Source organism: Schizophyllum commune (assembly GCF_000143185.2).
Source record: "Schizophyllum commune H4-8 unplaced genomic scaffold SCHCOscaffold_10, whole genome shotgun sequence".
Lineage (NCBI taxonomy): Eukaryota > Fungi > Basidiomycota > Agaricomycetes > Agaricales > Schizophyllaceae > Schizophyllum > Schizophyllum commune.
The window spans coordinates 1,545,072-1,570,225 of record NW_026089547.1 but is presented as its reverse complement, the minus strand read 5'-3'; the positions used below and the strand labels follow the sequence as shown (position 1 = coordinate 1,570,225).

The following is a 25,154-nucleotide window of genomic DNA, read 5'->3' as shown; positions in this document are numbered from 1 at the left end:
GCCCAGAGAGTCCGTATACCGGAATGGCAGGTAGAAGGCGGCGGGGCTAGTGCATCTGTGAAAATAAGACACTGGAAGGATCTTTGAGAAGGGTGCAATGTATTGTCACCTCTACGCGATCACGTGTGTATCCTCGCGCCTGCTTCCAACCATCATCTGGACCGTTCGCGCCAAGATTGGTTTCAGATCTTCCTGATCACGCGTTCAGACAAGACGGGCTCGGAGAGATCAACAACCAGGAGGAAGTGGTTCTGCGGTCGTCCAATAGGTGCGCATCACTAAGTGAGGCACAGGATGTCCGCGCTGACCCTCCTTCGGACAGGCTTTGAGCGATACCAGTCATGGAAGTCGGCCGTACTCTCAACCCGAGTGACCCGTCTGAGGCGGGCGTCTCTATAATTGATTGCTTGCCTTCCGAAATCCTCGAACATATCCTTCTTTGCGTTGCTGCCAACCATCCCCTCAAACTTCCGCCAAACAACTCCTTCATCTGTGGGGAAAGGTACTACTTTGCGTGCCCTGCTCTAGTTCTAAGCTGGGTATGCACCCGATGGCGAGCCATCACGCTAGCCAACTCCGCATTCTGGGCACCTGCTTCAATCTACATCTCCCTGACGGACTACGTGGCGGATGAGGACGATACTGTCGAAGAACACGCTGCGCGGAAGGCGCGCGGCCTAGCCCTTGTCAAGTGCTACCTCGAAAGGTCTCCCCTGAAACCCCTGCCCCAAGTCATTCTGTATGGAGCTTTTGCCGACGCGGCGGACGAGGACCAGTGGGAGGCCGCCTTCGGGGACATCGTACGCTACGTGGTATCAACCGCGCACCGCTGGGAATCCTGCACTCTGCCGGGATACATCGTCGAATGGTTATCGGTCACGCCCGACGCAGCCCCCGACCCGGTTCTCCTCGAGGCCGCCGCTATTGAGGAAAAGTACACCGACACAGTGTATGACCGCCTCCAGTTCTTTTTGCATGCGCCGCGCCTGCGCCGATGGCTCGGCGACATCCCAAACAGCGCCACGGTTTCGCGCCTTCCGTGGCGGCAGCTCACCGAGGTGCGCATCTGGCAGTTCATGCCCATCCAGCGCTTCATGCGCCTCATCCGGCACTGCGAGCAGCTCGTCGACCTCGAGGTTAGCCTGCATAGGAGCGCGGGTGCTGCGCCTCTGCCAACCTATGGAAGCGTACTACTTGCGCATCTCGAGAGCGCAACCATCACACTGGACAACGGGGAGATCCTGTCGAGTCTCTTCGCAACGCTTGTCACACCGAAGCTCAGGTGTCTGGTCCTCAACGGCTCATCGCCCCTAACGCAGTGGGACCTCGAGCGCAAGGGGCATCTCTGTCTGCAGCGCTGGCCCACGCTCGCGTTCGACGGGTGGCTTGAGCGGTCGCGGTCCGCGGCGCCGGACGGTGCGCGCTGCGCGCTGCAGAAACTGCTCCTCGCGCACATCACCATGCCGCGGGATGACCTCGTCTGGATACTAGAAAACCTCCCCCACCTCCGAGATCTCTCACTGCAGGAGTTAGAGGACGGCTCTCCCGAGCGACACGACCACGCGTCCTCTATCGACGACGATGTCCTCCGGCGCATGACCGTCCTCAGGCATACCAGCATGGACGGCCTGCCCGACCGCAGGCCCGAGCTCCTCCCCGAGCTTGGAGGGCTCACGATCGCCGGCGTCGTCCACTTCGACGGGCGCAGGCTCGTCGACATGGTCAAGTCGCGAGCTGACGTGGCCAATTTGGGGGCGGACATCGCTGACGCCGCATCACCCCTCGAATTCCTCTGCATCCAGCCCGAAAGGGGTTCGACCACAGTGCTAGACGATGCGGCGCAGGCCCAACTGAGGGACATCCTAGGAGATGAATTCATCTATGGCGACGGCCATCTGTCGGCGCAGACACTCTTCAGGTACTTCAAGGAGTGGCCGCGGTTGATGGCGACCCATCGTATGCAGATTAATATAGATGCTATGGAAGTGTAGTGCTAGGATGATTGTTTGAGGTCCACTCCACCGCAAGATGAGCATACTCTACTGCAAAATAGACATATTCTACTGCACAATTGCGATATATTCCTCTAGCGCGCATCCCATTCGTCTGAACAGAACATTTGCCTCGCACTCCGGCCACCGACCGCGCCACTTCTACGCCGTGCTCGCACTCTTCAGCAGGGAGATTGGGTCAGGACTCAGCGATTTGCAGCCGTGTCGCTCATCAGGTCACTTCATCGAGATCCAGTGACGACCAACTCCCCGTCTTGCTTCATAGATATGCACCTCCACATGATATGTATGAGCACGTCTTTGAAGGGCGGGTCCCTCCTCGACTTGATCATGGCGATAGCCAATGCCTCATTGCTAGCGCCTATGCCGCGGATTTCCAGGTCCGTGAGCTGCGGGAGCAGGCTTGGCAGTTCCCCATCGCACGCCGTCATACGGAGCAACATGTCGTCGTCGATAGCGTACGTGGGGCTGAGGAGATCTGAGATTGTGAGCAGAAAGAGTGAGAGCGACGTGAGTTCGGGCAAGAGCTCCAAGGCATCGACGAGACTCCTCCGCGGCATGGAAAAGCCTTCGATTGTGAGGCTCTTGAGGCTGTTCCCCGAGCGGCGCAGCCATCCGGAGAACTCGTCGACGGGCCAGTGCGGCAGGTCCACCATAGACCGGCGGTGGGTATAGGGAGGGTAGTCCGGCTCGTATTCTCTCTCTCTAAGGCTACCGAAGACACTGAGGACGGCCAGGGTCTGCGTCGTGAGCACGGAGAAAGTGTACGCAAGGATATTGTAGTCTTCGAAAGTGAGAGATACATCCCGAAGTTGAGGCAGAGAAACAGCTTGTTTTGCCGGCAAGGGATCGGAGGTCTCGTTGCTGGATATGCTGGCGCGGAGCTCGACAAGAGCTTGACAGAGAGGCATGATCTGCATGAAGGTGCCGATCGACATGTAGTCGTCGCTGTCAATGTGAGTGAGCTGCTGCCATGGGAGACTGAGCTTCCCTCCGGCGACGGAAGCGAGAGGGCCATGCCAATAATTAAACTTAGGCACATTGGAGAGGTCGAGGTCGAGGTCGAAGTCGAAGTCTGGCATGACATCGTTTGACACCCTTGCTGCCCTGAGAAGAAGAGGTCTCGCGGTCTGAACAGCGGCGGATATGCGACACACGACGTAATTCGGGGCCACAAAGAGCCTCCAGCGAGAAATTGACGAACAGACAAGATCCACGATGTCACCGACGGTTTGCTCGCATGTGTAGACATCGCGAAGCTTGTCCAGAATGTACGCGTCGATTGATCTTGAGCCCGATCGTTGAAGGTAGCATTGGAGCAGGTTATTGCACTTTTCCTTGACGAGAGCAGGGGAGGCCCGAGACATCAGTTTTTCGTAACGCCCAAGATCGACAACGAGGCGCGAAGGTGCCCACAAGGCAGTGCTCGCAAGGGCTACAGCGCGCCACCTGGAGCAGACCCACGAGATCTCAAGAGCAGGACACGAATTTCTTCGGATTCGCTTGTGGTATACTGGCGGAAGGTCGAGCTGTTGGCTGCAGACCTCAAGAAAGACCATCTCGAGGAGCTCCGCGGGTAGGTCATGGATGCGGGCGGCCAGTGACGCGCGGCAAGAGGCGATGTACCGATCCATGTTTGACTACAAGGAGGAGGGGGAGGAGGTCAGGTACACTATACGACTGCAAAGTGCACGCCACTTACCTGCAATCACCGATCAAGGTCTATTCGGCAATTGGATTTGTCTCGATGAGGAGTCTGTTGAGTTGATTTTCGCAAGCGTCAGAGCGTCAGAGCAAGGCAGAGCTGTTTGTAGGTGCGCGTGTTCTGAGCGACCGTCGAAGAAGAGGACAAGGCGAGACCATCAATTGTGACCGCATCCAGCACAATGAAAGTCACATTGACACGTGAATTTGAGTAACTGTCACGTTTGCTGCGTCTTGTCATGCCTTGTCAATGTCTCGCTCCTCCACGTTCTGATGTGGTCTTCACGGCTGCCCGACCTGCAATCTGAACGATGTGGGATCATGGTAGCTCCAGGAACGCTCACGCGGCAAAGTGCATGAATAGCGACGTTGGGTATGCTCCCGATGGAGGTAATTACCGTGGCCATTGTCAACGCCAGACAACGCCGCGTTCGAAGCACCTTACTCGATCCGTCCGAACCCACTCTTTCCACTGCCCGCTTATCCTGCGCGGACTGACGGACGACTATGAGAACTCACCCTCACCTCTCCCTGAATCTCAGACTCTTCGTGTCTTTCGCGATGGTCCTGTCCTCGCAACCGCCTCTCTACTTACGAACAGTATCTGACGAGCATTCCCGGCTCTACTGACCAGCCGTGTAGTCGTTCCGCCTCTCGCGGGATCGACTTCGGCAAGACCCGCAGGTTGGTAAAGATGACCTGAGCCAATTGATAATCGTGAGTCACCATCTTCATCCAGCTCGGCGATGGAGGAAGGGTGCATTTCCCATGGCATGATGGAGGCGCTCAAGGCTATGTAGCCCCGAATGTCTAGACCGGGGAGGTTGCCAGACATTCGACATATATATCGGCATCATCTGATTCTCTGCTTTCACGCTGACCGACTACCATCACTGGAAGCATGTCTACCTTCACCCTCACCGAAGCCCACGTCCGCTCCCTTCTCGAGCCCGGCGTGGAGAAGCCGGGCGAAGTTTGCTACAAGACCTTCTTGCCGGATGCGCCCCTGATGCAGGCCATCGATCCCAAGCTGCGCTGGGTGATCACCGACGCTGAGGGCGAGTGCATCCCGGGCGTGAAAGCGGAGGGTGTCTTCGTGCGTAGATCTCTCCGATTTTCCCTTGCTTTTACTGTGACGCTCGTACGCTGATGATGGTATGCAGACCCTCGAAGAATGGGAGACGAAGGTGCGCAACCCGCTCGGCGCGTGCCTCGTGGCGGGATCACTGGGCCTGCGAACGGATAAGGTCTATGTGAGTGTAGACATTGGCTATGTGCTGTTGTAGTCCCTCGTATACTGCAGTGATGCCATGCGTACTGCGTGCTCATCGATCCCTAGATCTCCGGCAACGTCGCCATCGTCGAGACGGCGGGCAGCGCTACGCAGAAGAACGGGAAGCCGTACAACAATAAGTGCGTAACATGCTCATCCTGAACCTCGCACTCTTGCGCTCCCCTTGCTATCGTGCTCATTGACTTTGCGCTCGACGTTACTGACTCGCGTTCGGAGTCGCTGATCGCTTTTGTCCCAGATACGCCTGGTTCCTCACCTTCTCGCCCGAGGGGAAGATCGTCGAGATCCACGAATACCTCAACACAGCCCTGCTGGAGCGTGTGTACGCGGAGAACCGGTCGTAGGTGTACAACTCCTGCATGAGGAGAATGCGCGATGTCAGACGAAAGCTGTATAGTATCGCGAACCAGGAAATGGTGTAAATTTGGATTATGTCTTGCTCGCCACACGTCCCCAGTTCAATCAGCCCAACAGCGACCCGCAACCCCCTCAGCTCGTTTTCGGCTGCCACGGCTCGACCCTTTATGGGAAACTGACGACGACACGAGAAGCCCTTCTCGCCGAAGATGTCTGTGTCTTTCTCGCCCAAAATCTCCCTCAGCCGTGCCTCCGTCTCCGCATCCAGGTCGGCCGCCTCATCCGTCGGCACCAACTCCAAATGCTCCAGCTTCGGGTCCGTCCTCAACTTGACCATGTCGATAAGTAGGGCCCAGTCGAATGAGGGGGCGCCGGCGAGGCGCAGGATCTTGAGTTCGGGGAGGAGGGCGGGCGTCGTAGGTTCGGGGAAGAGGTCAAGAGGTGCCGTCGTCCTGGAGCATTTGCGCCCCCTTACGCCAGAGCCTGTGCGCGCCCTAGCGCCAGAGTCTCTGCCCGCCGTCATGCGGCGGAGGATTACGAGACCTGCCTGCCAGGCTCGTTTTATTCCGATGGACCGTCAGCAAGATCAGACGTCCAAGCGGTCGATCAAAACGTATCTCCGAATGTCGAAAGGTCGGTCAAAAATTCCCCTTCAACGTTTGTTTCTTCTCCTTTGTGAAAATTCAAGCATGGTCTAATGCTATGGCTCGTCTGATTTGCCAAGTGTCAGCCTTGGCCGTCTTGCCACTGTGAAGAATTGGACGATGTCTTTACACGTGCGTTCCCGGCAACTTCCGGTAGCTCGAACACTCGACAGCCGTAAAATTCGACAAGCGAGCCTTTCGCCGTCCCGTTGTCATCTGAATTCTCAAAAACGATAAAGATCCTACTTTGAGCACTCTCCCACCTTGTCCAGGCTGCTTGCAGCGATTGACTTGACGAAAGCCGTCAAGTTCGCTGGAGCTTCGGCACTCTCGGGCCGATCACCCGCTCCTCGATCTGCTGCTTGTTCTCAACCACGGCGTCCAACCGCCTCCGGTCCCCTACGTCCAGCACACCCTTACCTCTCTCCCTGCTCTCATCTGACTCCTCTTTTGACAATTTTGGAACCATCATCACTCATAATTGAGTCCCACGATCTCTCGACAACAGCGAAACTCCACGACTGGAACCAAAACTGGAACGCGCGCAAGGAAACAGGGAAGCGGTGCGTGATCACGCCCTCTCTATTTTCAACAATGCTGACGATCTTGGCACGCGTCCGCGGCGACGCGCGGTACGTTCGTCGACGACATGGTGGGTTGCGCAGGGGCGCTGTTGACCGCGTCGTCCCTGCGATGTTAGCCCTCAGACAACGCACAAGCCCAGATCGAGCGGATCCCTTACGACCCGCGGCCAAGCGCATAGCATTCCCGTGTTCCTTTGATGTTCATCCTGCCTTACCCTACCTCTCCCTTGCGCCGCACGTGGACCCTGCACGTCCCTGACGCCAGTGATTATCTGCGCATGATATACATAGGGGCTAGACGTATGACAGCCCGGGTATGGCGGTATGAGCAGAGGCACGGTGGGCGGGGATGGCGAAAGTGCAGCTGCCCCCCTCCCTCCCTACCCTCAACGACGTTGGGAAACACCCTTGCCGTCGATGACGGCCAAAGCGGGTGCGCCCCAGCCCTCACATCTGCCTTCACCCCGCACTGGCCTCGCCTCCCCCTATATCGCGCACCTCTTTGCGACCCGCGCCTCCCTCTTCCCCTCCGCAGTGGAGGGATGCTCACACCTCTCATCCCACTCTCACCCCTCGCCATCCACTATCCCCCCTTACTCGGCCGCCTTAGCATCTATCTTACGGTGCGTACTGGTCCTCTTCCTTCATCATCTCTTTACCCTTTCCCCGCGACACGTCCGGACGCGTGCTCGACGAGCGAGAGGCCAATCGCTTCTGCGCGCGATGCGCGTCCCGCGTGATCTGCACTCCACGCTCCATCCGCCACTGGGCCATCCTCTCTTGTCCGTATTCTCCTACTGTATGCGCTCGCGACACATCACACGTCCTTCGCGTGCTCCTCGCCGTCTCCAGTCTCATGCCAGCCATCCTCCCCCAACCCAACACCATATATGACATGCTCACTACGTGTCAGCCTCCTTTCCTCTCCCCTCAACATGCTCACCCCCGCTCATTCTCGCAACTGCGTGTCCTGCCGGCACGGGCAGAAACAATTCTACTCGCACTTTCTGATGTGTTTTCGCGCATTTCTTTTGTCCTGGAGAGTTTACATGCGTATACCTATGTGTTGTGTACAACAAATGCATTGCTATGCGGCAGGAGCATGTCGTAGACAACTCTACGACAGGGAGCGCGCGCTTGCGGCGGCGTGAAGTCAAACAGCAGTCCGCGCAAAGGCCTACCATATGTGGATAAATGCGCACGGACAGCTTCTTCCGAACTCGACATTATCTGAAATGCAGCTGGCCGCGCACTCGCAGGTCTCGTACATGCCGGCAGGCCAAGTTAACTAGTGGTGTTGTCGAGTGCCAGCACATGGTGATTCTTCTCCCGTTTTTCAGATCGGTGGCTCTCCCCGCTACCACGTCGACTCTTCTCACTGGCCCGTATCTCCAGATAGCACGTCTTCCAGAGCACGAGCTCGTGCAGGTGGGGGAGCTGCTCGAGGAGGGCGGGGATGTGCGATTTTGGGAGGTAGAGGTGTTTGAGGCGCAGTATGCGGATGGTGTACTGCTTGGACCCAATCATGGCCTGCGACTCCGACCGGCGCAGCATCTCCGCGAAGGCGTCCTTTGGCCAGTGCATGTTCACGCTGCCCGCCGCATCGTGCAGGTGGGCGAAGGGCGCGGTGGCGCCTTTCCCAACGACCTCTAGCTCCTGCAGCTCGGGCGCAGTAATGCACGAGAAGATGCGCGACAGCACCGGCCCCTTCGTGATGTACGCGCGCAGGACGCGCAGGTGCGGCAGCGGGACATCGAGCCGGACGGGCGGCATGAAGCGCTCGTCCTCGCAGGCGCAGACGCTGAGGGCGACGAGGCTCAGACAGCGCCGCATGACGACGAGCACGTCCGAGATGCGCGCGAACGTGGTGACGGTGAGGTCGGTGAGCTGCGCCCAGGGGAGGACGACGCCGGGGTCGATGGGGCCCTCGTACGAGCGGAGGCGGGGTGCGTGCGCGAAGACATCGCAGTAGACGTGAAGGAACTCGTGCATGGTGTATCCGATTTCGACACGCTCGATGAGGAGAGGTTGAGCGCCCTGTGCGAGCGCAGCCAGATTGTTCGCCAAGACGGGCGGCAGCAGGCAGCGCTTCCAGCGCGGGAGAGTCGGCGCCAGCACGCGCACGATGTCGCCGACGCTGGTCTCCCAAGTCGACCGCGCCTCGTCGTTCATGGGGCAGCAGAGCTTGACGTACGGCAGCGGCGTCGACTTGGAGCGCTCGAGGTAGCAGCGGAGGACGGCCACTGCTTTCGCGACCGACCGCGCGTGCTTGTCGAGGCGCTCGCGGACCTTCGCCTCGCCGTCCCAGATATCCTGCTCGGGATCAGCCATGGGGTCGCGGTACTTTGACTCGTAGGCGGAGAGGACGATCTCGATGACGGGCGGCGTCCAGAATTCCTCCTTGGCGAGCGTGATGGCTTTCCACCGCCGACACACCCAACTGAGGGCTAGTGCAGCAAACGGGGGCGCCGGATACGCAGAGCCGTGGCAATCCGAAGGGGGCAGAGTCAGCGGTATGTCGGCGCATGCGCGGAGAAGTATGTCCTCCAGGACCTCCGTGGGTACACGGTCCATGAGCGACCGATGGTGTGGATGGGCGAGGTTGGGCAGTGCGGGAGGCGAAGACATGTTGATGGCTGCGGGCGTATGAGCTTCGAGTTGTACATGGAAGTTTGGGTAGGCCTACTCTCGTCCGAATTGCGAGGTATATTCCTTGAGAAGGTGGAATAATACAGGTAGCTTGAGACGCGCGTGTTGTCAGGACTTCCGTACCCTCACGGGAAGTAGAGGTGCTCGAGAGAAAGCGGCCTGATGGACGGGCAGGCCGTCAGTAGGAGTGACATCATGGAAGATGCTAGAACACGAACAGGGCGGGACGCGACGCGTCGAGTCAGGCACGTGACCGTTCGTCCGGCTGGCCACCATTGCAAGCTGATTGACACGTCGACCCAGTCCCCTGGTCAAAAGTTCGAGCACGATGGCACAGCCAGTAGTCAAAGTGCGAGGGAGATGCTCTATTCGGACGGTTGGAATACGTAGTAGTCTCGGAGCGGCCCGCTTTAGTAGTCTACCATGCATGACAGTAAAATATAATCGTGCAGTAGAATAAGTCTACCTTGCAGAGTAGCACACCCGAGCACATCGGTCGTGAATGCAACGCTACTCCTCCATAGCGTCGATATCGATATCCATGATACGAAGCGTAGGCACCCATCGCGGCTGTTGTTTGAAAAATATACCCAGCCTCTGCATGGCGATATCCGCGTCGCCGTAGCAGAACTTGTCTCCCAGCGTATTGCGATGTTGAGACTGTGCCACCACGTCGCGCTGTTGCGCTTGCACCACCATGTCGCGCTGTTGCGCTTGCATCACCATGTCCCGCAATTCAGTCTGCGTCGCCTCGTCTAGCATCGTGGTCGAACCCTTTTCGGGTTGGATGCAGAGGAACTCGAGGGGCGGCGCGGCGTCAGCCATTTCCACCCTTGAATCGACCATGGCCCGCGACTTGACCATGTCGAGGAGCCTGCGTCCGTCGAAGTGGATGGCACCGGCGATCGTGAGTCCCCGAAGCTCGGGTAGGAGCTCTGGCTTGCGGTCGGGTAGCTCGTCAGGTAGTTCGTATATGCGCTCGAGGCTTGTCGTACGCTCGGTGATACGCTCGAGAACGGTCATACGCCGGAGGACGTCGTCGTCAATGGAGGACACGTGGCCATGCTGTTCGGGATAGCCATCGTCTACCTCCTGCAGGGAGAGGTCCTGGAGGTCGGGGAGGTTTTCGAGGACCCAGACGAGGTCGTCGCGCGGCATGAAGATGTGCGCGAGGACCAGGCCCTGCAGCGTGCACCGCGACTCGGAGTGCGCGCCCCGCGAGCGTTCCAGCCAGCCATCAAAAGCCAGCGTCGGCCACCGCTGCAAACACAGATGCCCCCTGCGCTCGAGGTCCCACTGGGTCGTGGGCGACGCGCCGTTGAGGACCAGGTACCGCAGCTTCGGCGTAACGAGCGTCGCAAACAGGCTCGACAAGATCTCCCCATTATCGAGCGCAATCGTCGCGCTATCGAGGTGCGCGAGGAGCACGGTCCCGTATGGCGGGAGCGGCGCGCCGCCCGCGCTTTTGTACAGACTGACCTCGAGGTCGACGAGCTGCGCGCAGTGCGGGATAAAGCGCATGAAGCGCTGGACGGGCATGAACTGCCAGATGCGGATCTCGGTGAGCTGCTGCCACGGGAGGCGCGAGACCGCGGCGCTGCTCGGGATGTCGCCGAGCCAGCGGCGCAGGCGCGGCGCGCGGAGGAAGAACTGCAGGCGGTCGTACACTGTACCGGTGTACTTTTCCTCGATGGCGGCGAATTCGAGAAGTACGGGATCGGGAGCGGCGTCGGGCGTGACGGACAGCCATTCGACGACGTAGCCCGGGAGGGTGCAGGCCTTCCAGCGGTGCGCGGTCGACGCTATGTAGCGCACGATGTCCCCGAAGGCGGGCTCCCAGTGCTCCTCGTCCTCCGGGTCGTCAAAGTACGAATTGAGATTGACTTGGCGCAACGGCATCGATCGCGACCGCTCCAGGTAGCACTTGAGCAGAGCTATGCACCGCTCCTTCCGCGCAGCGTGCTCCGCGACAGTTTCGTCCTCACGCGCCACGTAGTCCGTGAGGGTGATGTGGATGGAAGCAGGTGCCCAGAACGCGGCGTTGGATATGATGATAGCCCTCCATCGGGAGCATACCCAGCTCAGGACGAGCGCTGGACACGCAAAAAATCTTTCCCGGTAGACGCGGAAGTTGCTTGGCGGAAGGTGGAGAGGCTCGTGGGCGGCGACGCAGAGAAGAATGAGCTCGAGGATCTCCGGAGGAATATGGTTCATGGGAGAAAGACTTGCGTCCGGTAAGTGACGCGAGACCAGTCCACGGCCGTCTCTCGTATCTGGCATTGCTCAAGGCCTGCCAACATTTGGCGTCAGTCTGGCACCATCCTATCCCTTGTTCTCGTTTGCGTACCTCAATAGACGATACGTCTTGAGCTTGAAGATACAATTCCTCCTTTCTCGGAGTCTTTTGATCTCTCTCCAGTTCGATATGGGTGAGCCGAAATATGGCAGATACAGCCGCGTGGGCGTAAGTTACTTAGTGAGTAGGAAGCAAGCACAACGCACGTGATCGCGTCAAAGGTCACCGTCACGAACCGTGTCACGATCACGGCGCCTTTATTCCATCATCTCCCTTGTCCAGAGACTTCACGCAACAACCTCTCAAGACACGAGTCCACAAGCGTTCTATTGAAGCCTGCCCATTGCAGCATACAGGAATCTCGATCATCCTTTTCAGCGTACTCGAAAGGTACGCTCATGATATCGTCGAGAAGGATATGCTCAATGGGAATGCAGCCGATCTTACGATGTCAGCGCCTTCTGACTCGGACATTGACATCGCAGGCGATGTCAGCGAGAACAGCGATGCTCCGGCGGAGTCTCCCGCCTCATCCGTCAGCTTAAACAGCATGCCCTTGGAGATTCTTGAGCAGATCCTTCTCTACGTTTGCCCTGCAAATGATATAGCAATACTCCCTTCGGCATCCACTTACGCCTATCCGTACCCCCCCTTGACTCTCAGCTGGGTATGCAGGTATTGGAGAGCAGTCACCTTCGCAAACCCTGCTTTCTGGACACCCTCCTGGATCATGATTTTTATGGGATGCTATGAGGATAGAGGTATCGAGCGTAACGTTTGCAGGCAAGCTGTCACGGGTATCGCTTTGCTTGGTCGCTACTTCGAGAGGTCCGGCTCCCTGCCTTTGCCCAAAGTCACTTTCAGTGGAGAACTGGAGTCGTACGAGACTTGGCAAGATACGATCGGCGGGCTCGTGCGTTGCATTGTGTCCTCTGCGCATCGCTGGCAGAAGTGCGCTATGCCGAATTACGTCGCTTCTTGGCTGTCGATCACTCCTGATGCCGCTCCGGACCCCGTCCTTCTCGAAGAGGTGGTTTTGGAGGCGGAAAGCGCTGATACGTGCGAGCGCCTGGACTTCTTTCGCAGAGCACCACGCCTGCGCCGGTTGACATCCCATGTGAAGTGCAGGAGCCTTAATATCCTGTCAATGCCATGGCGACAGCTGACACAAATCTGTATAACTCCGTTCATGTCGGTCAGGTACTTTATGTGCTTCATCGGGCACTGCGAGCAGCTCGTCGACCTTCAAGTATGTCTGCGCAGAAGCTCTTTTCCTACAGCCCCCCTCCCATCATTCGACAGCGTGACGCTCCCGAAACTCGACACCGCTACCTTCGCCCTGAACAACGAAGACATTCTGTCATTCCTCTTCTCGACCCTCATTACTCCCCGGCTCACATTCCTATCGCTCGTGTACTCATCCCCAGCAGAGGAGGCGCGCCGCAACGCAGATCCGGGCCGCGAAGTGCCGGAGGGACATCTCTGCCTCCAGCGCTGGCCGTCGATCGCGTTCTATCGGTGGCTCGCGCGCTCGCAGTGCACGCTGCAGGGGTTTGTTCTCGCACAGATCATGATGCCGCGCGACCAACTCGTCTGGATCCTGGAGCAGCTCCCGCACCTCCAGCATCTCTCTATCCAAGAGCTCGTGGAGCGTCAGCCGCCGTGTCCGGTCCTGGGTCACCAGCACGCCTCGTCCATCGACGATAACGTCCTGCGTCGTCTCACCGCGCCGCTCGGTTGCAATCCAACGCTTCTGCCCGAGCTCAGGGGGCTCACGGTCGCAGGTGTACTCGAGTTTGGTGGTGATGTACTTCTAGACATGGTCAAGTCGAGGGTCGACCTGAACCTCGAATCTCCTTCACACCTCGAGTTTCTCTGCGTCTATCCCGAGATATGTTCGACCACGGAACTGGATGACTCGACAGAGATGCAACTCGAGGACCTTTTGGGCGACAAGTTCATACAACCTGAGAGCGCCATTATCATCCGTTCACAGAGACGTGCTATGGACTTCAAGGAGCGGCCCCAAGCATTGACATACCGATACCAGCCTGAATTCATGGAATAGTACATCATCTGACACCTGTACACAGTATACAGTGACCAACATGTAACTTATCGGAATACAGTGGATAGCATATTATACCATTACTGCCTCATCCTCCAGAGAATTATGTAAAATAAGGGCGGGAAATTTACTTCTAGTGAAAGACAGTGATTGTGCGTGATCTCCGTCCATAAAGTGCATACGCACTGGCAGCCTGCGCGGCCCCAGGCGCGGAATGCACGTGACCGCGCAAATGTAACGGTACAAATCCCGTCACGTCACGGGCATTTTCGCTGTTCACACTTCGACCAGCTCATTTGTCCAGAATTGGCTGTAACACAGTAAGGAAAGAAGACACAATATCACGAATCCTACTTTGAACAGCAGACCAGGTACGCTACAGGTCAGTGACTACGCAAGAATTCTGAAATGGACGTTCGGTTATGATCTAGCAGTTTCGCTTTGCGATGACAAAAGCGCCCGAGAGCGACATGGTTCCGCTCCCTTTCTCGGACTCCTCTATCTCTCCTTTGAACTACTTGCCCCCGGGAATTCTTGAACAGATCCGTCTTGAGGTCTGCGCGCGCCACTCACTCATTGTCCCACCCCGAGGCTACGCGTTCAATCGAAGTCACCGCTTTTCATGTCCAGTTCTCGTTATCAGCTGGGTATGCGCTCGGTGGTGAGCAATCACCCTCGCGAACCCTGCGTTATGGACGCCTTCATTTATTATGATCCTCACTAAAATCTAAAAATCTGAATCCTCCGACTCTTCCTCGTCCTCGTCCTCGGGCTCTGTATCCGTATCCCCCGTGCGGTTCCGTAGCGAAAGACGGATCTGGGGATTCCTCTCCATGAAGAATCTGCCCTGAGTGGTGCACTGAAAACCATCCCCTAGCAGCTTCTGCAGCTGCGCCTCCGTCTCGCGGTCGATGTCCGCTCGCGACTCGCCGGAAATCTGCAGCTCGAGATGCTCCATACGCGGCGCGAGCGCGACCCGCGATTGGACTATGTCGAGGAGCAGGGTGTAGTCGAAGTCGAAGGCACCTGCTATCGCCAAGCTCGTCAGCCCGGGGAGGAGCTCCGGTGGTTCGCGGCCTCGCGGGACCATCCTGCGGAGAATGCCGTCGTCGATGGCGAAGGGGAACATCTCGTCCGGAACGTCGCAGCGCCTCAGCTCGAGCTCGCTGAGGCGGGGGAGCTTGCGCAGCAGAGCGGTATACTCCTCCCGTCGCATGAGGATATCGGAAAGGTATAAGCTCCTGAGGCTCTCTCCCGAGCGTCGTAGCCAGCCGTCGAATTCCCATACGGGCCAGACTGGCAGGTGTAGATGCCCATTCACGCCGTCCTCCTCCGTCTCCATGAGCTCGCAGCCCCGTATCCTGAGACGCAATAGTTGCGGTGTTGTAAGCGCCGCGAAGACGTGAGCGAGGACCTCGTGGTCATCGAAGAGGAGTTCCGCGCGCTTCAGCCGAGTGAGCACGACTGGAGGTTCTGGAACTGTCGGCATCGGCAGTGCTATGTTGCTCCAAATACTAACCGAGATGTCCTCGAGCTGCTGGCATTGCGGAATGACGGACATGAAGTACTGGACGGACACCTTATTCTCAAGGGTCAGGCGAGTGAGCTGGCCCCACGGCATGATGGTTGCCTCAGGATTGATGGGCCCAACATAGCTTCGCAGCCGCGGCGCCCCTCCCAGAGAGAGCTGCAGATACATGTGGCACCCCTCCTCCTCGCGCACTGTCATATTTTCGAGCAGAGGGAATGGGAGCGCGGAAGTCTCTGGTAGCGTGCTGAGGTATGTTGCCACAAAGCCCCCGATGTAGCAGCTTTTCCAGCGATGAGCCGTCGAGCATGCGAGCCGGACAATCTCGCCGACCGTGTCCTCCCAGTCTCCCGGCTCGTCCAGCACGATTCCGTCGAGGTGGATGTCCAGCGGCGCAGTGCCAGAACGTTCGAAGTAGCACCCGAGGAGACCAAGGCACTGCGCCTTGACGCGAACGTACGCCTCTTCGTTTGCGAAGCGCCTGGGCTCACAGTCATCGAGGCGAACATCAATCGTGTACGGCGTCCATATGTCAGGATTCGTTAACGCAACGGCCCTCCATTTGACACAGACGCTGCTAACAGCAAGGGCGGGATACGGGTGACGACGTTTTCGCCTGCCTTGCTTCCATTTCGGGGGTACGTCCAAAGGGTACCCAGCGCATGCATCAAGGACGATGTGCTCGAGAATCTCTGTTGGGACACGGTCGAAGAGACACGTCGAGGCCGGCGTGTGGTAGGCGCGGGGCGTTCGCATGCTGGGCAACGTGGCCTGTCAGTCAAGAATTTCAGCTGCCAGGAGCGGTGTTATGCATACCTGCGGTCGCTGAGATAGCTTTAGACGTTGAAAGTCCACTTGTACCTAGGAGATAGTATGTTCAACAACTGACGAAGGTGTGCTGCATGATGGTGCACGACAAGACGAGCCGTAAATTGGCCGTCCGGCATCTGTCAATGCCCGCGCAACGTGACCGCGATACCATAGTCCATGGACCTACAAGCGCAACCAACTTCCTTCCTTCCGCACCATCCACTGCGATTTCTATCTTTCCATATTATTGCACAACATCACTAGCCTAAGGAGACCCAACCGTACATCCAACGCAGAATGTAGTACGCAAGCAAGTAGTGATAAGACAAGAGACGGAGGGCAGGGTGAGTAGATCCAGCGATGTGATGTGAGTGTTTCTGCGCGCGTCCCAGTGGTGAGTGAGTGTCAAGCAGGGTGTGTATAGCGTGAATAAAAGTGCGTAGTGTACATGAGGTGCGCGAAAGCAAGCAAAGAAGCCAACAGAACCCGATACGAGTCGAACCCAGGTTACTTGGATTCCGAGTACGGGGGCAGCGGCGGTAATGAGCCCATGGAGGACGACGTCGAGAGGGAGACCGGCACAGATGGGCCCTCAGGTTTGGGCTCGCCCTTCGACGCGTCGGTCGCAGTGACAGGCTTCTCCGGTAATTGCGCCGGCCCCGCTGGCGGGAGGGTGCCGCCGGGCGTGACGGGCTGGCTTGTCGCGGGCGTGTTGACCTGCGAGCGGTTGTGCGTCATGTGCGCGCGGATGAGGTGTCCAGCGGCGAGGGCGCTCATGAGCGAGAGCTCGCCGGCCATGACGGCGGCGGCGACGATGCGGGCGAGGGTCTGCGCGTTCTGGCCGGGGGAGGTAGGGTGGGCACCCTTGACGCCGAGCATCTCAAGGATAGCTTGCTGTGGTGCGAGCACGGTGCCGCCGCCGACGGTGCCGACCTCGATGGAGGGCATGGTCACGGTGATGAGCAGGTCTTCGCCGTCGTTTGTTCTGCGCAGTATGGTGAGCGGCAGGCATAGGACGAGGGAACGACAACTTACGGCTCCATGAGGGTCATGCAGTTCGAGCTCTCGACGTTCTGCGCCGGATCCTGACCGCAAGCAAGGAAGATCGCCGTGAGGATGTTGGCCGCATGTGCGTTGAAGCCGCCGATGCTGCCCGCCATAGCACTACCAATCAAGTTCTTCTTGACATTCAGGTTGCACAGCGCGTCCACCGTCGTCTTCAGCACGCTCTTCACGACACGACCAGGCACGACGGCTTCCGCCACCACGCTCTTGCCACGGCCCTCGATCCAGTTGATCGCCGCCGGCTTCTTGTCCGTGCAGTAGTTCCCGCTCAGCGCGAGCGTGACCATCTCCGGGAACGCCTGCTGCAGCACCTCGAGCGCCTTCTCGGTGCCCTTCGAGATCATGTTCATGCCCATCGCGTCGCCCGTCGATGTCGCGAAGCGCACGAACAGCGTGCGACCCGCGATCGCAGTCTGCAGGCTCTTCAGCTTCGCGAAGCGCGACGTGCTCTCGAAGGCGGTCTTGATCGCGTTGTAGCCGTCCGCGGAGTCGATCCACTGCTTGGCTTGGGCAGCCTGCACGACGGAGGGGAAGTCGATGGCGGGGCCGCGCGTCATGCCGTCCTTGTGTACCACGGTCGTAACTCCGCCACCGGCGTTGAGCGCCTTGCAGCCGCGAGAGGCAGAAGCGACGAGGGTGCCTTCGGCGGTGGCCATAGGGATGTGGACATTGACGCCGTCGATCTTTAGGGGACCGGCAATACCGAGGGGGATGGGGATGTAGCCGACGACGTTCTCGCAGCATGCGCCGAAGACGCGGGAGTAGTCGTAGTTGGTCATGGGGATGTCTGAGTACTCGAGCGTCTTGGTGATCGAGGCGCGCGCTGTCAGGAAGTCAGCATAAAGAACAGTAGAGGCCTCGGCTACGCACAAATGAGAGCTCTCCGAATCCTGACGGCGCGCTCGAGACCCTTCTTGTCCAGGCCAAGCGACTTCTCCAAGGCGTATGCGGCGATCTTGCCGTTCTGCGAGAGCAGAATGATCTCCTCGTCGTTAAGCAGCTTGAGGCTCTCGCTCAGGGGACGCGGACCATTGTTGAAGATCTCAATGCACTCCTCCAGTGACCGGACGTTGGTGTTGTCCGCGCTCTCTGTACTGTCGTTAGCATCCGCACAAGATGAAAAGAAGTGCACGCGCACCATCATCGCTGCTCGAGTCGGACCCGCCCATGGTGATCTGCAGCTTCTTGCGCTCCTGCAGCTTGCGATCGACATCGTCGAGGGAGAACGTAGGCACGACCGGGAGAGGCGCAGGACGGTAGATCGGCTGAGGGGCGACGGTGACAGCGGGGGTGCCAGTTGCGGGAATCTGCGCTGTAGCGGGAGCCGAAGTAGCACCGGGCGCGGGGATCGGGACGGACGGCGGGGCTGCCTGGCGAGTGATCGAGTTGCCAAGCTTGACAGACTCCTTCTCCTCCTCGACGCGTGCGCCAGATGAGCGACCACGCTCGACACTCTTGAAGCGGACTCCCTCGCCTGAAAGCACGGTTAAAACAAGGGGGACAGGTGTTCATTTGCAACGCACTGTTCAGGCTGTAGTCCTTGCTGAGCCCAGCGGCAATGCCCTTGAGCAGGTACCCGTTGAGCGAGACGCTAATCGCCAGCAAGATGACAATCCACTTCGAGAGCAGCGGGTCCGCCACCATCCGCGTCAACGACGTCATCAAATCGCTGACCGAAGTCATGAACCTGCTGGCTCTATTAGCACTCCCATCCCCCCCCCAACCATCCACACCGCCGACATACCTGTCGATCCGGCTGATAGGATAGTCGCTAGGTTGTGGCGTACGGTGAGGGTAGAGGTCGGAGGCCTTGTCGTCCGCTGCGAGTGTTGTTAGGCGTCTGTTATTGTCCTCCGCCTCAAGCTCCGAGCACGCACCTGAAATGGGCACATCGCCACCCGCAATGCTCACGTGCAGCGGCGGGTCCACGCGCACCAGCAGCTCGACGTCGCGGTCCCAGCTCGTCTCCACATCCTGCACCGAGTACACCGGCACCTCAACCCTCACAAGCTCGTCGAGCACCTTCTGCACCGCGGGCGTCCCGATATCGACCTTCCTCGCACCGACGGGGCCGCCGGGCTGCGGCGCGCGCTGCCGAGGGCCAGAGGTGAGCGGCGTGATGAGGTTGAGCACGTGCAGCGTGAGGAAGGACGCGATGAGCAGCAGCTTGAGACGCGCGACGGGGCTCTCGCGCTCCGCGTTCCGCTCCTCGTCGTAGTCGTGCAGGCGACCCTTGCCGAGCATGGCGCCCTTGACGCCGAGCACGCTCTCGACGCGCTTCTGGAGCTGCGAGCCGATGGAGGGCGACGTGGGCGGGGACTGGCTGTTGGGCTCGATGGCATGCTTGAGCGCGCTGGTGCGCGGGCTGCCACTGGGCGTGTAGGCGGTGATCTTGGTAGCCAGGCCGCGCATGCTTGCCATGCTGGAGGTCCGGGAGATCGTCGAGCGCAGCGTCTTGATACGGCGGACCTCGACCATGATGGTCAGGATGGCGCTGAACAGGGTGCAGAGGAGCAGGCAATCCCAGGCGAGGGTAACAGCCGCGAGTGCGCAGACCTCCTTAAGACCTCCGACACCGCTGCGAGCACCAGCAAAAAGGACGATGATCTCCAATACATAGTCGCGGAAGATTGGGACGTAGCAGCTCTTCAGGGCGTCCAGAACTATCCCACCGGCATCCGGAGCAGCATGCCTGACGCTCTTCTTCGAGTGCTTGCCATTCGAGGTAACCGAGTCTGCGCTATCCTATAATTTCGTGATCAGATTTTCCTGCGGCAACAAATTCCACCAGAATGTACGTACTCCCAAAACACCTGGATGCTCGAAGACAGCCCTCGCCAGGCGCATGGGCTTATCGAACCCGATAGTGCACACGAGGAAGGGCAAAGCCTCAGCTAGCGCCACCACATCAATATGCACCCCCAGCCACATCGCGACGGGCAGGCTGAGCAGCAGCGCCAACACAGCGCAGGACAGCACCGCGGTCGGTAGCCAGAACGTGCCTGCAACCGATGATCAGCAACAATCGCAAGCGACGCGTCAGGAGCCTCCAACTCACTTCCGAGGCGGCGGCTGCGCACGAAGATCAGCGTGAACGTGAAGTACATCAGGGTCTGCAGGCGGTATCAGTATCACCCTCGAGGCGGGGCAGGGCAGCTAGAACACGCACGTAGCCCGCTAGAATGAGGAGGATATCCAGTGACGGGGCGTTCTGGGAATATGGGTGATTAGCCGACGCGATGATGTCGACTGGACGTCAGGACATACCTTGGCGAGCTCCCAGAAACGCGAGCCGACAGCCCACAGCGCGTACGCCATCCAGGTCGGGCTGCGCATAGGGTCCTGCGCGCCAGATACTGTAGGCGCAGGCAACAGCTCCACATTCGCAGGCGCGCCGTCCTGCGCGTCGACCGGGAGATGGATGTGGTCCATTGATCGGACGAAGGACTCGCGTCCCCGGGACGAGGCGAACGCGAGCGTGACGACCGCGCCGTCGCGGTGCGCAAAGCACGTCCCGTTGGAATGCTCGGCCGTGACGGAGGTGGACGGGCGGTGACACCATTCCATGTACTCGGGAGCGGTTGTTAGCGCATCGGCGACTGCCTCGACGTACTCGGGCTCCGCGTGCACGTGTATTTGCTGGAGCTCGACCTTGACGACTTCGGGGGAGTGGGAGGGGAGGTAGAAGGCGGATTCGCGGATGGGGATCCACTCCGTGGTGTCCGCGGACGCGGACTCGGTCTTCAGCAGGATGTGGGCGGGTCGCAATGTGTATCTGGGAAGTATGAGTGGTCTGGGGATTGAGGAGTATGTGAGAAGTACGCACTCAACGCTCCTTGCGCTGCCGAAGGGGAGGGGAGGGCTTGGGTATCGCTCGAAGAAAGCCGAGTTCTTGATGGCATCGAGGATGTGGAAGTAGGCGAGGGTGCTGAGGATGAAGAAAAAGACAATTGTCTCAATGGGGGAGTACGCGGCCTGGATAGCCAGCGGCTTCAGTAATGACCGCATCTGCAGAGGAGCGGCACCGTCAGTGATGTGTACCACAACCCCCAGAAAAAACCGCTGCGCCGCGCACCTTGCCCGCTCCTGCCGCCTGAGGGTAAGTACTCGCTAGCGCGTGCGTCCCCCACAACAAGCAGTCGTTCTAGATGAGCCTGGGTGCAGTCTCCCTCGCGCGCTGGTGCACGAGTTGGGGTCCCGGTAGGCGCGCGACGCGACGTGCGTGCGGTCGTGTGCGGGGTGTGTGGGCGACTTCGTTCGCGCGCGCCGACGTTCGGGGCGACGAGCAGACGTCTGTGGGCGGCGGCGACAGTGAGGGGGAACAGGAACAAGGCGAGGGAACCAACCCCGTCGTATTTATTATTATATGGTACGACTGCAGGATCCCGAAATAGTCGCCATCAACCGCCGGCTCGAATAGGGGCGATCTAGACTTTTGGGGATGAGATGCCTGTCCGGCCTCCGCGCCGGGCTCTTCGCTGCCACTCCTTGCTTCTGCCCATCACGCCAATTCAACACCATCGGGCGCTTAGCTGGCGGTTTTTTGGACTACTTTCAAGACAAAAAGCTTGGTTTTGGCTGGGTTCCGGGAGCTGTCCACTCCTGGAATACGGTGCGCGAGAAGTTCGCGGTTCAAATTCCATCAGCGCCGCCGCCCACGTGGTGATCGGCAGTTCGAATCGGTGAGGTGCCCCGTTTTCCTTCATTTTTTGCGCACTCCTTTGTCTTGCTACGCACACGTATCATCGCTTCCTGCTAGTGTATGCGGCTGTAGACATAGAATTCAGTCCAAAAAAACGCCAACCGCGAGGGCGGGCAACATTTCGGCATTTGCCGAAGCTTTTGATCGGAAGTTCCGCAAATGTTTGGTGACTAATTAGTAGCCCACGTGGTCCGGCCCAGAGGCCGAGCACATTTCCCAAAAGGGAGGCCAGCGAATTCATCCCTCTCCCGCGGGATGCCTACCCATCGCAGATCACGCCGGTCATCGTGGGGGAAGTCCTCTCTGACATGGGTAAGTACCGGTTGAGTTTGACCGTAGAGCTCGGGCACAATGGTCGGAAATCGGTCTGCAGACCGATTTTCACCGATTGAGCGGCAAATGCCGAGGCGCCTATCACCCGCCAGCCCTAGTGTCGACTCTTGTTTACCAATACCATTGCAACGGCGAGTGCAAACCTAGCCCAACGCGCATGCCATACAGCACGCAAAGGTCATTATAAGGCTCACCAGCGCGGCTTATGAACCGCCGAAGGTCTTTGGGGAAATGTGCTCGGCCTCTGGGCCGGACCACGTGGGCTACTAATTAGTCACCAAACATTTGCGGAACTTCCGATCAAAAGCTTCGGCAAATGCCGAAATGTTGCCCGCCCTCGCGGTTGGCGTTTTTTTGGACTGAATTCTATGTCTACAGCCGCATACACTAGCAGGAAGCGATGATACGTGTGCGTAGCAAGACAAAGGAGCGCGCAAAAAATGAAGGAAAACGGGGCACCTCACCGATTCGAACTGCCGATCACCACGTGGGCGGCGGCGCTGATGGAATTTGAACCGCGAACTTCTCGCGCACCGTACCTGGAAGGCGCGCATCTGTGACGTTCGACTCACTTGGGCGCGTCGCAGCAAACAACCTCCGATGCGCCCTGGGTATTCCCAGCTTCGGAAGGTACACTGTCATCTCAAAAGAGCTAGTAGGAAATGCAAGACTCGTCATAGCTCCTCTATTGCATACGTTGTGCTGCACTCGCCCGACCCTAATACCCGAAGCCTGCAGCTACAGCAGCCGCCGGCCGTCTCTCTACTGATCTACAGGAGTAGTACATACTCCAGCTGCAAGCGAAGCTCCACCAGCTGTCTGTCTCCGCATCTCTAGAAGCTACGCACTGCTCAAGCACATTTCCTGTACGTCTCCATTCGCTCTCATCGACGAAACCACCCATCCATCAAGCGTTACGCGTCACTCATTCTCGCTTGAGACATCAGCTCAACCATGTTCCCATCCAGTATCATCGCCTCCGAAGCTCAACCTCTAACTGCTCACTCGGCCTCCAAACCCCCTTCACAGACCATAAGCGCCCTACTAGGAACCCCCCGAGCGTCTCGCGAGTCGCGGAACAGAGGCGGATCCGGCCGTACGCCTCGGACCGGGCGTCATACACCACTGGGGACGGACTTCTTTGGGCTCTTCGTCAAGGCCTGAGCCCACCGTAAAGCGCCTCATACTTCGACCTACTGCGACGCCTCGTACGACGCGCGCAAAACCTGCTTCCTCGAACCGAGAACCCCATGCTACCCGGACCCGAGACGTGTTCTTGCGCACCCGCGTAGGCGCCTCGTAACCTCGGCGCAATGTCTGGTTCTGCACGCCGACAACGCCATGCTACCCGGAACGAAGACGCCTCGGTTCTCCGGGGACCGGAACCCCCTTCGCACCACCCGGAACGGAGGCGCCTTCGTACCCTCCGCGCCAAACGGGTTACAAGGAGCACAGCGATTTCCATCATATGGATATCGTGCGAGATCAGTATAGGTGAATGGGCAAGATCAGCCAAGCTCGATGGGTGAGATCAGTATAGCTATCGAGAGGACAAAGACAGCCATCTGCGAGCTGATGGCCCTTGTTCGTCGTGCTCGAGCCACGAGCTCGTCAAGAGCGCACCAGGGCCCAACTGGGTTCGCGCAATGGGCTTTGTATGGCGCGCAATCCTGCACAGATCTCGCCCGAGGTCTCACTCAATCTCTGTTGCCTGATTCACTTCATCTCTGCAGCTTGACTCATCTGGGAGGTGATATAGGTGCAGTTCTATGACCAGTTTTTTCCCTAATCTTCAGTATCTGCCAAATCGTCACCGAGGTTTCTTCGAGTGTCTTGGGTTATCTCTGCCAGCGCCTCTCACGCCGCCAAGTCCTCGCTGACTTCCATCGCTATCACTACAAATGCTGCGTTCAACAGCCGCTACTTACAAGGCGTCAGTCGCGTCGACGCACTCGCCGCCCGGACCGGCCTTTCCCTTGTCATCATCTCGGCCCCTTCGTGCGCTACATCGCTCTTCTGCGGCGTCTGTCATGAGCTCCTGCGATGTATGCTCTGCGGCGTACATGATACTTTTCCCTGCGCCGCCTCCAATACGTCTATCTGGTGGAACCCATGGCATTCGCTATGCGGCGCCAAAGATGTTTACATGCGGCGCCTACGATATCTACACTCGCGGTCTTGTCGTCAGTTTCCTTCTTCCGACTCGATGGCAATCAGCATTATCACTGAAGAGACATCGTCCTTCTACTCTTCTCTGCCCATAACTTCGCAGATAAGGCCGTCGTAGACCTTCTGCCAAGACGAAGGAGCGCGCGCTTTTCCTGCCATCGGTTCCGGCGCCTCTTGATTGGCATCGTAGCTCGCGCTTCCAGGCTTCCGAGCGTTTGTCTTGACCGACATATCGCTGCGGACTCTCCACACGAGTAGCCCAACGCACACCTACTCCCTTACGCGGATGGCTATCGTGCTTCGAGGGGAGAGACGGCTATCGATTGCTATTATATCGCCTCGGCCCCGTCCTATGTAGCGCATCGTTTTCCTTGGGGATTCCTGGTATACAAATTTTCTTTGTCAATCAGTGCATCAGTCCTCACCGCCTCTTTTGCATGCCCCTCTGCCAACGTTGCGAGTCTCAGCCTGCGGCCCTGTCCAGCGTCTATCTGCTGTGCGATGGCGTACTCGAATGGTCTGTACCTTGATAGTGATTGGTACGTCTGAGCGCGATGTTCGTCGGCGAGTGAAGTTCCCTATTATATCTCAAATTTCGGAAACCCAAATTCACTATACTTTGACTCTCGCTTATTCAGGCAAGAACGGGCAATGATTCCGAGGGAATCAGCGGTAGTTTGTTGAGTGTTTCCCGCCCCGCTGACCAGTCCCATTATGACAGCTTTTGGAGCTCTATACATAAAGTACTCCTCACTAGAAGTGTCAGCTGGCGGCTTCTCCCCTCGGCGCGAGGTAAGAGCAAAGTCAAGTCATCGCAGAGTCGAACGACGATTGTTGTGGGTCCACTTCAACCGTGGGAAGACAGGTTGTCACGTGCCTCGGAATCCCCCGATACCTGCTGGCCACGCGAAGGCGCTTCCTCGCCCACCATGACCGTCT

The 25,154-nt window shown here is 58.5% G+C and overlaps 12 protein-coding genes across 12 annotated transcripts; 4 read left to right on the top strand and 8 right to left on the bottom strand.

Annotated features, from left to right (window-relative positions):
* Window positions 1–210: 210 nt before the first annotated feature.
* On the top strand, window positions 211–2,144 carry SCHCODRAFT_02637548 (uncharacterized protein). Its single transcript, XM_003028530.3, has 2 exons — window positions 211–268; window positions 323–2,144. Exon 2 carries the CDS (start codon window positions 342–344, stop codon window positions 1,989–1,991), a length of 1,650 nt encoding a protein of 549 aa, XP_003028576.1. The 5' UTR covers window positions 211–268; window positions 323–341; the 3' UTR covers window positions 1,992–2,144.
* Window positions 1,751–3,839, bottom strand: SCHCODRAFT_02588218 (uncharacterized protein). The gene is made up of 2 exons (XM_003028838.3): window positions 3,715–3,839; window positions 1,751–3,652 (listed from the first exon to the last, which is right to left on the bottom strand). Exon 2 carries the CDS (start codon window positions 3,644–3,646, stop codon window positions 2,234–2,236), a length of 1,413 nt encoding a protein of 470 aa, XP_003028884.1. The 5' UTR covers window positions 3,647–3,652; window positions 3,715–3,839; the 3' UTR covers window positions 1,751–2,233.
* A 611-nt stretch (window positions 3,840–4,450) lies between these two features.
* On the top strand, window positions 4,451–5,477 carry SCHCODRAFT_02637542 (uncharacterized protein). The gene is made up of 4 exons (XM_003028531.2): window positions 4,451–4,812; window positions 4,880–4,969; window positions 5,056–5,129; window positions 5,249–5,477. Exons 1-4 carry the CDS (start codon window positions 4,618–4,620, stop codon window positions 5,352–5,354), a joined length of 465 nt encoding a protein of 154 aa, XP_003028577.1. The 5' UTR covers window positions 4,451–4,617; the 3' UTR covers window positions 5,355–5,477.
* SCHCODRAFT_02637540 (uncharacterized protein) lies at window positions 5,261–5,911 on the bottom strand (the record flags this gene model as incomplete). The annotated part of the gene is made up of 1 exon (XM_003028839.3): window positions 5,261–5,911. A coding segment is annotated over exon 1 (391 nt), but the record flags the coding sequence as incomplete, so codon positions are not given.
* Window positions 5,912–7,774: 1,863 nt separating this feature from the next.
* SCHCODRAFT_02637537 (uncharacterized protein) lies at window positions 7,775–9,345 on the bottom strand. Its single transcript, XM_003028840.2, has one exon. It carries the CDS (start codon window positions 9,221–9,223, stop codon window positions 7,880–7,882), a length of 1,344 nt encoding a protein of 447 aa, XP_003028886.1. The 5' UTR covers window positions 9,224–9,345; the 3' UTR covers window positions 7,775–7,879.
* A 248-nt stretch (window positions 9,346–9,593) lies between these two features.
* SCHCODRAFT_02637534 (uncharacterized protein) lies at window positions 9,594–11,638 on the bottom strand. Its single transcript, XM_003028841.2, has 2 exons — window positions 11,592–11,638; window positions 9,594–11,534 (listed from the first exon to the last, which is right to left on the bottom strand). Exon 2 carries the CDS (start codon window positions 11,522–11,524, stop codon window positions 9,755–9,757), a length of 1,770 nt encoding a protein of 589 aa, XP_003028887.2. The 5' UTR covers window positions 11,525–11,534; window positions 11,592–11,638; the 3' UTR covers window positions 9,594–9,754.
* A 171-nt stretch (window positions 11,639–11,809) lies between these two features.
* Window positions 11,810–13,751, top strand: SCHCODRAFT_02588205 (uncharacterized protein). Its single transcript, XM_050343970.1, has 2 exons — window positions 11,810–11,930; window positions 11,978–13,751. Exon 2 carries the CDS (start codon window positions 11,989–11,991, stop codon window positions 13,606–13,608), a length of 1,620 nt encoding a protein of 539 aa, XP_050198602.1. The 5' UTR covers window positions 11,810–11,930; window positions 11,978–11,988; the 3' UTR covers window positions 13,609–13,751.
* Window positions 13,752–14,198: 447 nt separating this feature from the next.
* SCHCODRAFT_02551905 (uncharacterized protein) lies at window positions 14,199–16,062 on the bottom strand. Its single transcript, XM_003028842.3, has 2 exons — window positions 15,953–16,062; window positions 14,199–15,893 (listed from the first exon to the last, which is right to left on the bottom strand). Exon 2 carries the CDS (start codon window positions 15,890–15,892, stop codon window positions 14,336–14,338), a length of 1,557 nt encoding a protein of 518 aa, XP_003028888.1. The 5' UTR covers window position 15,893; window positions 15,953–16,062; the 3' UTR covers window positions 14,199–14,335.
* A 107-nt stretch (window positions 16,063–16,169) lies between these two features.
* On the bottom strand, window positions 16,170–19,901 carry SCHCODRAFT_02637526 (uncharacterized protein). Its single transcript, XM_050345975.1, has 8 exons — window positions 19,814–19,901; window positions 18,889–19,756; window positions 18,756–18,831; window positions 18,535–18,701; window positions 18,150–18,485; window positions 17,882–18,100; window positions 16,982–17,834; window positions 16,170–16,931 (listed from the first exon to the last, which is right to left on the bottom strand). Exons 1-8 carry the CDS (start codon window positions 19,856–19,858, stop codon window positions 16,454–16,456), a joined length of 3,042 nt encoding a protein of 1,013 aa, XP_050198601.1. The 5' UTR covers window positions 19,859–19,901; the 3' UTR covers window positions 16,170–16,453.
* On the top strand, window positions 19,674–20,147 carry SCHCODRAFT_02061234 (uncharacterized protein). The gene has a single exon (XM_050341650.1). It carries the CDS (start codon window positions 19,857–19,859, stop codon window positions 20,103–20,105), a length of 249 nt encoding a protein of 82 aa, XP_050198600.1. The 5' UTR covers window positions 19,674–19,856; the 3' UTR covers window positions 20,106–20,147.
* On the bottom strand, window positions 19,718–21,230 carry SCHCODRAFT_02637522 (uncharacterized protein). The gene is made up of 4 exons (XM_050345974.1): window positions 21,087–21,230; window positions 20,838–21,019; window positions 19,879–20,786; window positions 19,718–19,805 (listed from the first exon to the last, which is right to left on the bottom strand). Exons 2-3 carry the CDS (start codon window positions 21,017–21,019, stop codon window positions 20,189–20,191), a joined length of 780 nt encoding a protein of 259 aa, XP_050198599.1. The 5' UTR covers window positions 21,087–21,230; the 3' UTR covers window positions 19,718–19,805; window positions 19,879–20,188.
* A 285-nt stretch (window positions 21,231–21,515) lies between these two features.
* SCHCODRAFT_02637519 (uncharacterized protein) lies at window positions 21,516–21,826 on the bottom strand. Its single transcript, XM_050345973.1, has one exon. The coding sequence runs from the start codon at window positions 21,715–21,717 to the stop codon at window positions 21,523–21,525; it is 195 nt and encodes a 64-aa protein (XP_050198598.1). The 5' UTR covers window positions 21,718–21,826; the 3' UTR covers window positions 21,516–21,522.
* Window positions 21,827–25,154: the final 3,328 nt, after the last annotated feature.